The following is a 15,798-nucleotide window of genomic DNA, read 5'->3' on the forward strand; positions in this document are numbered from 1 at the left end:
AGATTAATATTGTCAATTTGGTGAATTGGCAGAAACAAAGCCCATCCATACTGCGCATAAAAAGTACAATATCTGCCAAAATCAGACAGTGAGAAGAAGGAAATTGCCGGTATTTATTCGATTATCTGATAACCCCTGTCTGTTTTAATCGGATAATGGAGCACAACTGGCAATCTGAGGCACTCTAGTAATCACCACTTTACCCTGGCATCTTCCATTATTCAGGCGTCATTAGCATAATTGGAATTACATTTCTAGATGATAATATGGCAGCGGAGCACACATGCTCTCCTTAGATGAGCTGCTGATAGGGAAGCAGCACAGAATCCCTGCAGTGCTGAAGAGGCTGGCAAATTAGTGCAATTGAGATACCCTCTATACCATCTTAATTATACTGGAAAATCTAGTGCCTTCCTGAACAACAAGAAAAGGCATCTCTCACAAGAAACGCTGCCCGCTCAGAGCAGAGAGCAGGGAGTCCCAAGCTACTAATGCAGACAAGCTCATTCTCCATATGTACAGCCTGGAATATGGAGCTATAAATAACGCCATCTCTAACAAAGGTTGGAGAGAAATCACTGTATAACTCAGCGGGAGAAACATTAGCAGTGTGCTGACAGAACACTTTCACTCTGAAAGGCATATCATATATGCATTACTAAAGCGGCACACAATCACCCTCAGTATGCCAGCCATTCCTTCAGTGCGGAGGGCACATTCACTACATCAGATTCAGATAATAGAAGAAATGTTTGCCTTTAGTAGCAAATCTGCTCCGAACTTTCAAGTGTGCCTGTCAATAAGATTCCCCAATCGCATACATGGGAATACTTTTTAAATGTAAATCCACTGACACCTTAATATCTTCTATCTGTTGCAGCATTCCTAAGTAATTTGCGTTTTTATTCATATACGAATAAGGTGTTAAGAGTGCTGGCCAGGGCAGAGCACCTAACAAGTCTCTGACTTCCCAAGTTGTTTTCCCCCACCAAGTACCAGCCTGACTGATGGCTCACTGTCCGATTTCATTGCCTTGTACCTGACATCCAGATAGTAAGCCAATAATCAAGCTAAAAAGAGGACAGGAAAACCACCTCAAGAGGCAGAGGCTCTGAAAGGGAATAAAGCAACAATTAGGAGATATAAAAGGTGTTGATGGGTTTCCTGCATGCTCATATATGCATTTTGGACGAGGGTGGGGGAGAAGATTGACAGATCCCCTTTAAAGATGCCAGAGGTGTCATCAGGGACAGGTTCTGTTTTTAGCTTTATTACCAGGGAAGTCTTCCCACACATGCTACAGAGACATGCAGGAATAGGTGAACTGAGACTTGTGCCATTATACTGAAGTATGTTGTATATTGGAATAACCTAAAAATAGTAAGTGCAGTTTATTAGTAATAGTATACAATAGAGAACCTAGGCAGATACCATGAGGCTTGGGAGGAAAAAGGACCAGCTCATCAAGGGCAGTGAAAACAAAAAAATAAAAAATAAAAAAGGTGAGGGGTGTGAAGACCCGGGCTCTTCCGTGGGCGTAATACTACGCAGACAACACAGGGTGTGGGTAAAACAGTGTGGCAATATTTTATTGAACCACCAAACGAACAATAAACACATAGAACAGTCCCAGTAAATACCCAAGATGGTACAACATCACACAGTCTCACCCTTCCGCTCCGCCCACCTGAGATAGAACAGCTGCGACTTTGGGACTTCCAGGACCAACTACCTCATCCAGTGGCCCCCACGCTTCTGGCGGGCCCCCACAGAGAGAAGGTAGCGGCAAGCTTAGGAAGCTAGCAGTCCATCAAGGTACAAGGTCAGGAGACCCAAGGGTCCCACCCTGGCCTCAGAGTTTCCATGGGTCCAGATAAAAGGCTGGTCCCAATGTCTCCATGGGTTCCAGGCGACCGGAGGGTCCCACCTGGCAACCCCAAACAACATATTCACGGGGCCAGGTGACTTCATCGTCCCAACCTGGTCTCCCCAAAATGTATCCATGGGCTCTCTGGAAAGCTACGGATCTGCTCCACTGACCATCAGTCAGGGTCATATACCCTTAGGCTGGAATCCTGTAGAATCCAAATCTGTGTGTCTTTGGTTAAAGCCATGCTTCCAAACTGATGGTCTCAGAGAGTCTCTGATCTTTGATTCTCCTTGTAAAGTCTCTTTCCAATCTCGTTTCAAATATCACTGCTACAGAGGCACATGTCCCTTAAAATAGTTACAGTTGTCCTTTCAAGTACAGATTCACAGGTAAGAGGTTAGGGAGGGCATTACTCACAGGGTTCAGGTCTCATTGTTTGAGCTAATCTATTTACATAGTTGGTATAGTAGGGGGCTCTTGTAAATAAATATCTAGCTAAGAAAATAGTTTTGGAGAGTCCCAAAAATAATTAAAATCCTCAATTTATTACAAAATAATTTACAAGATCATACAGGTTGGGAATACATCTCAACGTGTTTCTGGCAAAAAGGCCTTATATCTTATAGCTCAGTGAATAAGGGCTTTTTGCCAGTAACGCGTTGAGATGTATTCCCAACCTGTATGATCTTTTAAATTATTTTGTAATAAATTGAGGATTTTAATTATTTTTGGGACTCACCAAAATTAATTTTCTTATGTGAAGCTGTAAGTCACGGCTACTGGTTGGAGACACACAACATTGTAAGACGGACTGAGTCATATAAATAGGGCACGGTGAGGCTGCTTTTTTGTTTAAATATCTAGCTAGCTTAGTATAATATGTCATTAGCACAGCAACCAAACATCATTGTTTCCAAACAAAGAGAAGTCAACATTGTTTTATACAACTAGTATGATCTTCTTGACCAGTCACAGAAATACACATATATTTACAAGTCAACATAAAACACAGTAGTGTATTTCTCTTGGTTTAACAAATCTAATAGTCTGGCTGATTAAGATTATAAGCTGTATAGTCACAAGGTGTAATTATGGTTAGAGGGTAATGCTACCCTACTCTCCAACATGGCATAGAAATGGGGATGAAGGCCTGTAACAGACCCTGCTTTACAGTTTGGATCTTGAGACCTGTTACACCCGACATGACTTTTCCAGTCACACGGATTTCTGATCATCCAACTAGAAAGAAGATTATACCATTTGAAATCTTTGTGCAACAGTTAAGCAACTTTTGAAGTTTATTATCATTTAAAAAGATGGCGGAGCTAGGTGCAAAAGAGCTTTATCAAGAGCTGCCCGACAAATTCCATTAGAATTTGTGCTACAAAACTGAAGTAAATTACTACACAATGTGGGCAAACCACCAAGACAGGCTATTCTCTCGTCGGTCTTTATGAGGGGGCATTTTGAAGCAGATGCTCCTGAATCATTAAGAGGAGAGACCGATGTGCGCCGCTACAATATTTGCGGCTTTTCAAAGCTTTTTTTCTCCCAGAAATCTGGCTTTGCTGAATTGCCCCCAACGTGCTCCAGTCCATGAGTACATTTCTGACTCTGGCGCACACAAACTGAAAGAGGCAACAAATTCATTAAGAGGGGCTCAACTCTTACTCCAATGGCCCTGTAGTCTTTATCCCTGTGATTTTACCCTTTCAGTTTGATTGTAGTGATATTTCTTATGCGAAAACTAGGTGTGAACATTTTTAGCAGGATCAGAATAAAATATCCAACTATTCCTCCAAAACAAGATTAAACAGGATTTTACAATTAACAAGGCACATGACCTGCCAACTTGTTCAGGAATGCTGGTGTAAGGATTTCGGTGATTATATATAAAACTATCAACCTGGTCGCCAGAAAATTACGGTAATTATAATGGTGCCAGAATGCCCAACACGACAGCTGAGTGGGAAATTACAAGGGCTTCACTTAATAATGAAATACTGAATACCAGTGCACATGAGTGCACACCACTACATTAAGAAGGGGGGGACCAATACCCCGGTCTGGGGGATCAATCGAGGTCTCAGCAGTTGGACCCCATCTGAGCTAGTAGTTATCACCTATTCTATGGATTCACTTCAATAGGGGCAAAGTTGCAGTACCCAAGAACAGCCATTACAGTGTATGGAACTGTGTTGTTTCGGGTTCATACACCGTTTACTTCTGGCCACCACTGGACCTGACAGCTGATTAGTCGAGGTGCGAGTATGAAAAGCCCCAATCCTCTGATTGATAACAAATCCTAAACATTGGCCTTCAATATCCAAGTAGTGGAAAACTACTTAAACAAAAACGAACTGCTTCACATGCAGTCTACCCATATGACAGCACTGAAGTCAGTGATGGCAGCAGTAGTCACAAGTGTAGGCAGCACGAGACCGCTGCAAACAAACAGGACTGGAGGGCAGTAGTAGAGCGGTGAGGTTGGTGCTGCAGAGCATTTATCATGCAACATTTGTGTCGTCAACCTATGGCATTTACTGCCTTTGGGAAAATAATTTGGTTGATCCTGGGAGAAACAGAAAGATTGATTTAAAGTACCTGTGCAATGCAAAAGCAAGAGTTTTACGTGACCCATCCTCCTTACCTTGGACCCTTGTCGGAGCCACCTCAGGTAGTCTGTGAATGTATCAAAACAAATGTAGTAAGTCTGGCTCTGGGGTCCAGAGGAACTGAACGCCAAGCAGTGCTGATGTTTTTTTACTTCTTCAACCTAGAAAATATAAGTCAGTAGTTAGAAACACGTCCTGAACAACTGCCACCGATGCAAGAGCTGATTTATAGGGGGAGATGTGAAACATTCTCTGTTTAAAAGTATAGTGCTACATTTCCCCAAGGAATTATACTCTTTCCATATGTACATATTTGGGGGGGGGGGGGGGGGGGGTTATCCAGCATGCAAGATAAATGTTCACGGGCGCAAAGATTTTTTTCCTAGACATGTCCTGTGACCCATTGAAGAAAGTTTTTGTCACCTTCTGCTTAGTAGTCTTATTTGAAGCAGTTCCCCCTGATGAGGAAGACCACCCAAGGTCAATGAATATACATTAATGATTTCAGACCCACTTGTCATTCCCAGTTGGGCACCGATTAAGGCAGAAAATGATAAATTACTCTTTCATCTAAAATCTCTAATATACATCTGTCTCGCCTAAAAGGTTATCCAGGATTTTTAAACAATTGCCCACAAAAAAAAACATGAAAATCATTGCCGATCTATGGCCATCCTGCTGGTGGTCCTGCCAGTCTTTGTTGGCTTTTTTTAAGCGACAATGTTCCATTTACCCGAACCTGATGGCTGTAGCCAATCACTGGCCTCAGTGCTGATGGGGGCACAATCAGCCTATAACTGAGGCCAGTGATTGGCTGCAGTGGTCAAGTGTGGGTAGTCAGAACATTATCACTTCAGGACCAGCTAACAGATGGCTGGGACATCCAAGGAGCAAGTTCTGGAGCGGTAGGGGACATATTAGGTAAGTTCTCTGCTTTGTAGCAATTATTTAAAAAAAAAACCTGGACTACCCCTTTAAAGCTATTTTGTTGAGACTTTTCAGAAGTGAAGTTTACAACACTATGTCAGAAATGTGTCATACGTTGTCACCACATCATGCAGTCACAGCATCTGGACAATTTTTTAACTTTTCTGAACATGGGCAGGTTAATAACACTTCATCAGACATTATTGATGAAGAACATATAGGGCTGGGCAATCTGGCTTAAAGTCTTTATATTTTGCAAAGTTAAAGAATTTATTTTCATTTTCATGCTAAAAATTCCAATAAACATTATTTTACAAGAGGGAATAACTTGCACAAAATTTCTTAATACAAACTGATCAGATTTGTGGAGTGGTGTGCATGGCTTATCACAGGGCCTGGGAACGACCAGCACATGTGCAGGGATGTGGGACGTACAGGCTTAATCTCACCTGTACACTGCACATGTGCTGGCTGCCGCCAACGCTTCCTTCTGAGGACATATGCAAGACAATGGGACTACTTCATTATTTTATTTTTTTGTGCAGGAACATAAAACATACATAGGAAGATATTTAGAACCATAATCCCCTGGACTCTAAACTAGTACTAGGGCTGTTAGAAACGGTCCTGCCCATATCCCTTTAAATTTTAATCCATAAATCTACAACCCCAATTCCAAAAACAGTTGTGTCGCTGTGTGAAATGTAAAGAAAGAATGCAAGGACTTAGAAATCTTATTATAATCACAGATCATACACCTAAAGTCACTGTTTGTTATAGTTACTAATAAACAGTGATTTTAGGTGTATGATCTGTGATTATAATAGCCGGATTTTGGTAAGACCTTACTTGTAAAATCCTTTTCAGCGAAGGAAGGAAGGGAGACACAGATCCATTACTAGTGGGGGTAGGCAGAGCCCCACAGGATAGTTCATCTCAGATTAGAAAAAGTGACGACCGGCCCCTCCAGCTTAGGCTCCTCCTACTCCCATGTCCTTCAGTCCGTACACAAGCTAAGGAAGAGCAGACCACACCAGAGGAACAACACATCCCCTTCCGAAAATTCAGAAATGCGAGAGAACAGGTTATGCATATAACAGAAAAAACACACAGTCCCAGGCACTACTCACTGGACCTGACAACTGCGATGAGCTGGCAATGCTGGAACAGAGCCCTAGCGCACCGACCCCCGCCCAGATGACCGCCATCAGAGAGGAGTCGTGCCGCATCTGGAAAACAATAATACACTTCTGCCATGGGAGGGAGCTGTGTCTCCCTTCCTTCCTTCGCTGAAAAGGATTTTACAGGTAAGGTCTTACCAAAATCAGTCTTTCAGCAGCAGAAGGGAAGGAAGGGAGACACAGATCCATTACTAGTGGGACGTCCCAAAGCAGTCCAGAACTCAAGGGTGGGAAACAGTGGCAGAATCGCCAACACCTCAACAAGCGCCAAAACTAGATAAAGAGATAACCTAAACCACCGCCGCCTGCAGGACCCTGCGTCCCAAGTCCGCATCGGCGGAAGCACTCACGTCCACTTTATAAAATTTAGTAAAAAAGTGTGAACGGAGCACCAGGTAGCCGCCCGGCAGAGCTGCGCTGCCGAGGCCCCCTGCTGAAAAGCCCACGACGAACCAACAGCTCTCGTGGAATGAGTTCGAACCTTAACCGGACAAGGCTCGCCCTTGAGCCGGTACGCTTCCAGGATAGCCGAACGTATCCACCGAGCTATAGTGTCCTTGGAGGCCCGCTGACCACGCCGACGACCAGCAGGAATCACAAAAAGAGAGTCCGACTTCCGCAACCCTTGCGTGATTGAAAGATAGAACTTCAAAGCCCGCACCAAATCCAACGAGTGCAAGGCTCGCTCCTTTGGACTTTTCGGATTCGGACAGAGGGAGGGCAACACGATGTCCTGATTGACGTGGAAACGCGACACCACTTTAGGCAGAAAAATCGCCCCGGGTACGAAGCACCACGCGATCCGAGTGGAACTCCAGAAAAGGGGGCGAGCAAGACAGTGCTACCAACTCAGAAACCCTTCTCAAAGAGGGGACCGCCACCAGGAAGGCCACCTTCCAAGAAAGTAAGTAAAGCGTAGCTGAATCCATAGGCTCAAAAGGCCAATGCTGAAGAGCCTCCAAGACTAGATTGAGCCGCCAAGGAGCCACAAACGCCCTCCGAGGCGGAAACGGACGTGCAACCCCGCGAAAAATCGAGCGCACATCCCTGCGCGAGGCAATAGCGTTCCGAAAAAGCACGGATAGTGCAGATAACTGACCCCGCAAGGTACCAAACCAACCGCCAGACCCTTGGCCAAACCACATTGCAGAAAAGCCAATAAGTTGGGAATGGAAAAAACCCTCGGGTTCTTTGACGATCCAGAACACCATGAATAGAAGGCCTCCCAAGTTCTGTGATAAATCCTAGTCGTAGCAGGACCTCTGGCCACCCGCAAGGTGGCAATGACCTCGGCCGAAAACCCACAACGGGTTAAGATCTCGGTCTCAAGTGCCAAGCCGTCAAACGAAGCGACTTCAGGTCCGGATGACGAATGGGCCCTTGGGTTAACATGTCCGGGCGAAGAGGCAGTGGAAGAGGAGGCGCCGCCAGAAGAGACACCAGCGTTGAATACCACGCCCTCCGCGGCCAATCCGGCGCCACCAAAATTGCCAGAATTCGTTAGAGTTTGATCCGCCGGATGACCAGAGGAAGCAAGGATACTGGCGGAAACACGTAGATAAAGCTCGAACTGGTCCCACGGGGCCACTAGAGCATCTACCACCACAGCCTCCGGGTCCCTGTACCTGGACATGAACGTCGGAACCCTGGCGTTCAGCCTGGATACCATCAAGTCCACCTGAGGAGTCCCCCAACGGGAGTACAGCAGTGTAAAAACTTTCGGATGAAGACTCCATTCTCCGGGATCCACCTGCTCGCGACTGAGGAAGTCCGCCGTGATATTCAGCACTCCTGGGATGTGAATCGCGGAGATGGCTGGGACCCTGGACTCGGCCCATACCAGGATCCGAGAGACCTCCATCATGAGTCTGGAACTCCTCGTCCCGCCCTGATGGTTGATATGCGCGACCAATGTCGCATTGTCCGTTTGAATCCAGACCGGCAGACCGCTCAAGGGGACCGTCCAATGTCGGAGGCAGAGAAATATCGCTCTCAACTCCAGGATGTTGATCAGCAGAGACGACTCCTCTGACGACCAGACCCCCTGAACCCAGAGATAGTTCCAAACCCCTCCCCAGCCAGTCAGGCTGGCATCGGTAGTAATGACCGACCACCGTGGGAGGAGGAAGGATTTCCCCAGGGATAAAGCCTCCGGACGTAACCACCATCCAAGAGACTCTCGCACCCTGCGGGAGATACCGACACAGCGATCTAGCGAAGCCGGCGATCTGTCCCAACAGGTCAGAATAAGATTTTGGAGACCCCGGGAATGAAATTGTGCAAATGGTACTGCTTCCATTGCTGCCACCATCAGACCCAGAAGGCGCATACACTTCCGAAGGGACATCGCCATCGCCGACCTCATATCCTGGACATGGTGACAAAGGTTCGCTTGTTTGTCCGGAGGCAGGGACATCACTGCTCGAACAGTGTCGAAAAGCATCCCCAAGAACAGGATTGACTGCCACCCGAAGTCCTCCAGGTGCTGAAGGGAGAGATCGCGAGCCGTCACCGCCTCCTCCGCTGTGGATGACACAATTAACAGGTCGTCCAGGTAGGGGAGAATCGTAACTCCTTGCCTTCGAAGGAGCGCCATGAGCGGCGCCAGAATTTTTGTAAAAACCCTGGGCGCCGAGGCCAACCCGAATGGTAGGGCCACAAACTGGTAATGGGCCTGACCTATAGCGAAACGCAGGAAGCGCTGGTGAGCCCTGCCGATAGGGACATTCAAATAGGCGTCGCGGATGTCGATAGACACCAAGAAATCGTACTGCGACAGGGCCGCCACGACAGAGCGAAGAGACTCCATACGGAATTTCCGGGTCCGGACATGAACATTCAATTCTTTGAGGTCCAGGATGGGGCGAAACTTGTCCTTTTTGGGGGACCACAAAAAGGTTGGAGTAAAACCCCCTTCCCCGGTCCTCCGGCGGAACAGGAACAGGAACCACCACCCCCTGCTGCAGAAGAGAGTCGACCTCTTGCAGCAGTGCGGCAGCCAGCTTGGGCTCGGACGGGATGCGTGACTGACGAAATCTGTCCAGGGGTCGAGAATGAAACTCTATGAAATAGCCTGCCGACATAACCCGCGTCACCCAGGCGTCCGATACGCTGGACGCCCAAATCGACCTGAATTGAAGCAGACGACCTCCCACCCGAGAGCCCTCGAGGGGGTTCCTGGCGTCAGTCCGCCTTAGCGGGCTTTTTGTCAACCTCCCGTTTGTCCTGACTGAAATGTTGTTTCCAGGGTGTAGGGGATTTCTGGGTAGTCTTCTTTCTGGAAGACGAGGGACGACCCGATCTCCAAGAGGGCTGACCGAACAGTCCCCTGGGCCGAAAGGACCGACGACCACTAGCGGCACTTGACTTGCCAGCCGTAGAAGCCGCTGCGGCAAAGCCGAATCCTTGGCCTTGGCAATCAGCTCCGTGAGGTCCGAACCAAAAAGCTGACCGCCCTTGTACACCAGACTCAGCAAACCTTGTTTGGATACCGCGTCTCCAGTCCACTGTTTAAGCCACAGTGCTCTCCTGACTGAGACGGCCGAGGATTGAGCCCTGAACAGAACCGAAGTAGCATCCAGCACTGCGTCCCTGCCATATCGGGTCGCCTCTTCCAACAGCTGGAAGAGCCTTTCCAACTCAGATAGCGGAGTCCCATCTTGCCACGCCGTCCGCAGCTGATCCAACCACCGCAGAGATGCCTCACTAGCTCACATGGCCCCCAAGGCCGCTCGGAATCCATGACCCGCGGCCTCGTAGATGGACTTCGCCGCTAACTCCGTCCTTCTATCCAGCGGGTCCTGTAGACTCGCCTTCCCTTTAACAGAAAGCAAAGAGGATTTGCTCAGCTGAGACAATAGCACATCCACTTCAGGAGAGGGGACCCAATTAGCGATAGTCTCCATGGAGCAGGGATACAGGGCATCAAAAAACCGCATCCCCTGGAAGCGTTTATCCGGACACAGGCGTTCCTTCTCCACCGCCTCGTTAAGTTCATCGTGCGCCGGCAGCGTCGAACGAGCCCGACGTGACTCCTGATACAGCCGGGCCGACTTGCCAGGGCGCCTCGTCACCTCTTCAGACAGCTGTAACGCTTCCCGTATAGCCCCAATAATAGCGTCCACGCGGCCCGAAAGCGAAGCAGAGCGACCCTGCCGATCCTCTTCATCAGAATCGGAGATCTCACCAGCAGAGTCTGTCGGTGATTTCCAAGCCTCTGACGCACTGCGCGGAGGAGACAGGGCCACCACAAGCCTGTGGCGCTTCTTGCCTCGTGACGTCGGTTGGGACTTAGCTGATACCCAATGACCCAGGAGGTCAGACAGACTGTCAATGGAGCGAGTGAGCGCTTCCACTTTAACATCACTGAGACCCCCGACCAGTGTCGAACCCGACGCCGTCGAAGACCCCGGCGTATCAGATACGCGTGACCCATCCTGAAGTGGACCGGGAGAGAGGTCCGCGCCCCCTGGTCCCTGATCCGACATGCCCCCACACAGTTGCGAGCGTCGTGGATAAGGCGGTAACAACCCCTTACAATGGGTACGGGAACCGAGGATGTGTGATTCTGCTACCACAGCCTGTTCCTACACACAAAACCCCCAAACACTGAAGGGTTAAAGCTCCTCCTTAAAGGGAGTAGAGCTACCCCAGCTGCCTGCAGAGCAAAAGTTAACCTAACAGACTAGGGTCCAGAAAGGGTTAACTGCCCTGGTGAGGCCAGACCCCTCAGAAGGGGTTAATGCTGCTGACCACGCAATAAGCCTTTGCCTTAGAAGGATAGCGGTGTGCGAGTCCCTCAGCGGGGAAGTAGCAGCGCTGTATATAGCACACCCTGTCTGCATTAAGAGGCCAGCAGTAAGGTGCTCTGCGCTGCAATACTGTGAGAAAGGAATTTTCTGCCTTAAAAACAGAAGTGACTCACCAGCTGGCCGGGGTGACTGCTCTTCCTTACACAGTGCTCGGTGTCTGGTGTAGAGAGCGGGGAGCAGGGAGTAGGAGGTAGCACGAGGTAATGGCCGGAAGAAGAAGAGGGGGCTGGGACAGCTCCAGCGCGCGCTTTCCTGGCACTTCCTTGTCTGAGCTATGATGACAGGCAGCAGAGAGGCGTGAAGCCACGCCCCCCGCCGCTACCAACGGAGCCCGCGCTCCTCCGTCCCTGCTCCCCTGCCGATAACACAAACGCCTGCAGCGGAGATATCCTCCTGCAGGGACCAAACAAGCAGTCACCACTAGAAAACAGTAACAGCGGCTGCCACAGCAGCCGCTGAAGCACTCAGACCACAGAGAGCACTTACCCAGCTGAGCGCCACAGGGACCCCCAGGGATGTGTGGCGCCGTGGCCCTTTGCTCCCCCCCACGGCGGAGCGCGCAGGGACCCCACAGAAGCGATGTGCGTCTCCGCCAGGGAGCGCCCTGTATCCCCCGGGGCCTGCAGGCTTCTGCGGGGACCTCCTTAGGGGGTACACAGATCTGCCAGGGGAGGGTCAGGGGTCCCAGCAGCGCCGAGACCCCCTGAGACCTCTAGACCACGGGGGGTCCAGGTCTCCGGAGTAAAATAAAAAATTCTTCTGAGGAGCTGCAAAGGCAGCGACTATCCTCTGCGACCTCAAATTTTAGACTGAAGAACATGGGAGTAGGAGGAGCCTAAGCTGGAGGGGCCGGTCGTCACTTTTTGTAATCTGAGGTGAACTATCCTGTGGGGCTCCGCCTACCCACTAGTAATGGATCTGTGTCTCCCTTCCTTCCCTTCTGCTGCTGAAAGTAACTGTATACACTTTTTATATTGATAAATTGGTGACTTATTTTCTATTCTTGAAATCTTACAGCCATATTTTATTCATAACAGAACATAGGACACAGACCTGAAGGAGACCGTTAAAACATTCCTCTATTTCATTTGATTACTTGAAGAAATTACCTCATATAGAAATTGACAAAAGGATGGAAAAGCAAGAGGTCCTAATGAAGAACATCTGGAGGGTTAACAACTTTTTGGAATTGGGGTGGTACAAAAGGACTACAACTTTGGATAAAAAGCCAACACACAACCCTAAAATTATGTATTTTACTGCTAAAGAGTCCATGCCTAGTCAGAGCACCAACTGGCCATGGACAGACCCCCTGACCTCTCCATTCCTCCGCCTTGGTTGCTGTATTTTGTTTTTTTATCGCCTGGTTACAGTCATGTACCTACCCATGTTCTTCCTACAACTACAGAAAAGTGAAAAAAAAATCTCACAGCCTTCATGCTGTAAGCTACAAGACTTTGGGACGGAGGATTCATGGTGCGGCACTGTGTCTGGGCTTCTCTGCTTCCCTGGCTCCTTTCCCGTGCAGGCACCATCAGAGGGAAGGATCAGGTGCTGCTACAGCCATCCCACTCGCTACTGCTGCGAGACTGAAGGAGCAGCTAGACTCCTCAGCGGTAGTTCCAGGTCTGGGCCTCACCGCAATCCTTATGTTATGCCCCAGGTTAAGCCAGTCACGTTGCACCCAATGAACTCGCATCAATAGCGCAATCCAGTTTGCATGAAAGATCAAGCTGCTGCAATAGCTCACAGTAAACTTCAGTGAGCACAGGCACAACATTACAGAATCCTGCACAGCATTATCTGGAGGTGAGCAGCATCCTGCCTCATCACCTCCTCACAAACAGTAGAAGTAGTCTCCCTGCAGCTTCCCAGCCTCACAAACCTGCTAAATCATGTTATTCTAGCAATAGTACATACAATATTAAAACTCCATTCCACTCCATGGCCTCCTCCACTGGGAGCCGACATTATCCTGCCTGAAGGGGTGCAACTAAAATAATCTGACCCTTCATAGTTCACACAGTAGATATATGGAAAGAAGCTAGTAAATTATCTTCCTATAAAAAGCAGACTGAATAAGGTTGATAGAGGAAGGGGGACTGTGAGGGCTGCTAATCTCTCTACAAGCACAGAAGCATTTTTAAGGCTGTATAACTACAGAGGAAATAGGTGCATTTTAGTGAACACAATCTCAGAAAGGCAGGGTCATAAGAGGGAAATCTAGACATACTTTTCCACCTATCAGAGGGAGAACGTGCATCTTTCCAGTCTGGCTTTCCTTGACTGATGACACAATTAGACAGGTCCCACAAAGGATCACTTGCCGTCTTGTCCACCTGTTTACAGGTAGCTGCATCTTCCTTTTCCGTACATTGTATGTTCCAGATAGCTGAGTCCTATCCGACATGCCAGCTCCATTAGGCTTTCCTGAAACAGAATTGACAAAACAGGTCAAGATTAATTCCCAGTTCACTAATGATTACAAGCCATTGTCCTGTATTACCCCACAAGACCACATGATAATGCTCGCCTGAAGATAGCAGTTCCTTCACAATATTTTCAGCTCTTCTCTATAAGGCTATGTTCACACATGTTTTTTCTGCAGCAAAACCTGATCTCTTGACAGGAGGTTGTTCAGGATTTTTCTGTGCGTTTTTTCACTGTCCTTTTGTCTCTTATATGCATGTACATAAAGTTCAGTGAAAAAAAAAAAAAAAAAAAAAAAAACTCATTCTGGTTTTGGCACCAAAAACACTGAAAATCCTGACACCTGCATTTTTGGTGCATTTTCACCACCACCCATTACTTCCAATGGGTGAAAAAACATTGAAAGTGGTGACAAAAAAAACATGCAAAGCACAAAATCCTGAACAAAAAAAAAACCCAAGATGTGTGCATCAGATTTCTGGAATCTCAGACTTTGCTGCTACTGCAAAACACAGCTGAAAATTTGCATAAAAAAATGCTGAAAGCCATGATGTGTGAACATGGGTATCAAAGGTTGCAATTTGTTAATAAAGTGCACTCCCTTCGGGTTCCAGCAATGCCTTATTTCAGACTTGGCAAACAAAAATCAGATGATCTACACAAAGCCTTGACTTCACATTATGGGAGGTTAAGCTTCTTGCTGTCAGAGGCAAGATGATACAATCCCAGCTCTTATAAACACATGTAACACTAGTCTGCGACTCCTACAATAAAGCAAGAGTGCCGCTCTTACTCTCTGCATGTGTCATTTTTAATCCAGACGAGGAACGCCGAGAAATAGAATTCTGAAACACGAGAAGAGGTCTAGGAAGAGCAGAAGTTCAGAGCGGATGGTGGATGCACTTTTGATCTGAGCAATGTCTGACTTGTGTAAATAGTGAGAAAGGAATGAGCCAGAGAATATGGCTCAACGCTGGAAGCGGACACTCATGAGATGCACGCGTGTCAGCTAACCCACCAAAAGTCTATTAGGGTATGTGCACGCAATGTCTTAGCGCCGGCGTACCGGCTTCATTTATGAAGCAAAAAGACAGCCGGTATTTTCCAGAAAAGTCTTTTCTAAAGTCTATATAAAATAGTGGCAGCATCCAAGTAGAAATTGCCAGAAGAAGGGACAGGTCAATTGTTTTCGCCACTGAACAGCTTTAGAAGCCAGATGCAGTAGAAGGGCAACAAAACATGGAACATATGCACAGCAGGCCGGTTTGACATTGCTGTGCAATATGTTAATTCTTTGTAGCAGGTTTTTTAGCGCTTTTCAGGTAGGTACCAGGTGTAATCTGCCTGAAAATGATATCAGCCCTGATTCTGGTCTTGATGAGGGGACGTATTTAAGTCAGACGCTCCTCATTCATTGAGGTGCACACCTTTTAATGAACCAGGAGCATCTGACAAAGGGCATGCGCCTTACCACAAATCCTGCTCCAGTTGGGAGACTAGAGCAAGATTTCCAGAGTAAGGTACATCACAGTTCGTTCAATTCATGACAAGCTGTGGTGTCATGCCACCATCGCACATCCGTCTCACCCCGCTTTGCCTATTTCAGCGGGGCTGGGAGAAACGGAAAAGGCTGCAATATATTTGTGCAACTCCGTGTTGCGCCAAATCTTTACAACTTTTCAATGCGATTTACACCCATAATCGCTTTGATGAGTTGGGGGCCATTGTGTGCACATACCCTTAGAGGGGTTTTCAAATTTCAGGAATGTGGACCCGATATGCTGTAAAAACCTGAGGTAGATAGCACAAGCCGCTGAGCGGTGTTGTGCAGTGACAACCTGATGTCACCATTGTAGCCAAAACACCAAGAACCGATCAGCAGCAGGAAACCAGTGCTGGACCTGGGGAGCAGGAATACCTGCTCTTTTCATTTAGAGCATTTGGGGTCCACTTTCCTGAAAGTA

General features: G+C 47.7%; 1 protein-coding gene across 1 annotated transcript in view; it reads right to left on the reverse strand.

The window, feature by feature from the left end:
• Positions 1–15,798, reverse strand: part of PHLPP1 (PH domain and leucine rich repeat protein phosphatase 1) — a 97,803-nt gene that overhangs the window by 45,263 nt on the left and 36,742 nt on the right. Inside the window, exons 2-3 of the mRNA XM_073678661.1 lie at positions 13,638–13,834; positions 4,521–4,646 (exon numbers count right to left, since the gene is read on the reverse strand). Coding sequence (XP_073534762.1) covers positions 4,521–4,646; positions 13,638–13,834 — 323 coding nt within the window. The remainder of the gene's footprint in view (positions 1–4,520; positions 4,647–13,637; positions 13,835–15,798) is intronic.

This window comes from Phyllobates terribilis, unplaced genomic scaffold, assembly GCF_046119375.1.
Source record: "Phyllobates terribilis strain yellow unplaced genomic scaffold, ASM4611937v1 Scaffold_4__5_contigs__length_816908805, whole genome shotgun sequence".
NCBI lineage: Eukaryota > Metazoa > Chordata > Amphibia > Anura > Dendrobatidae > Phyllobates > Phyllobates terribilis.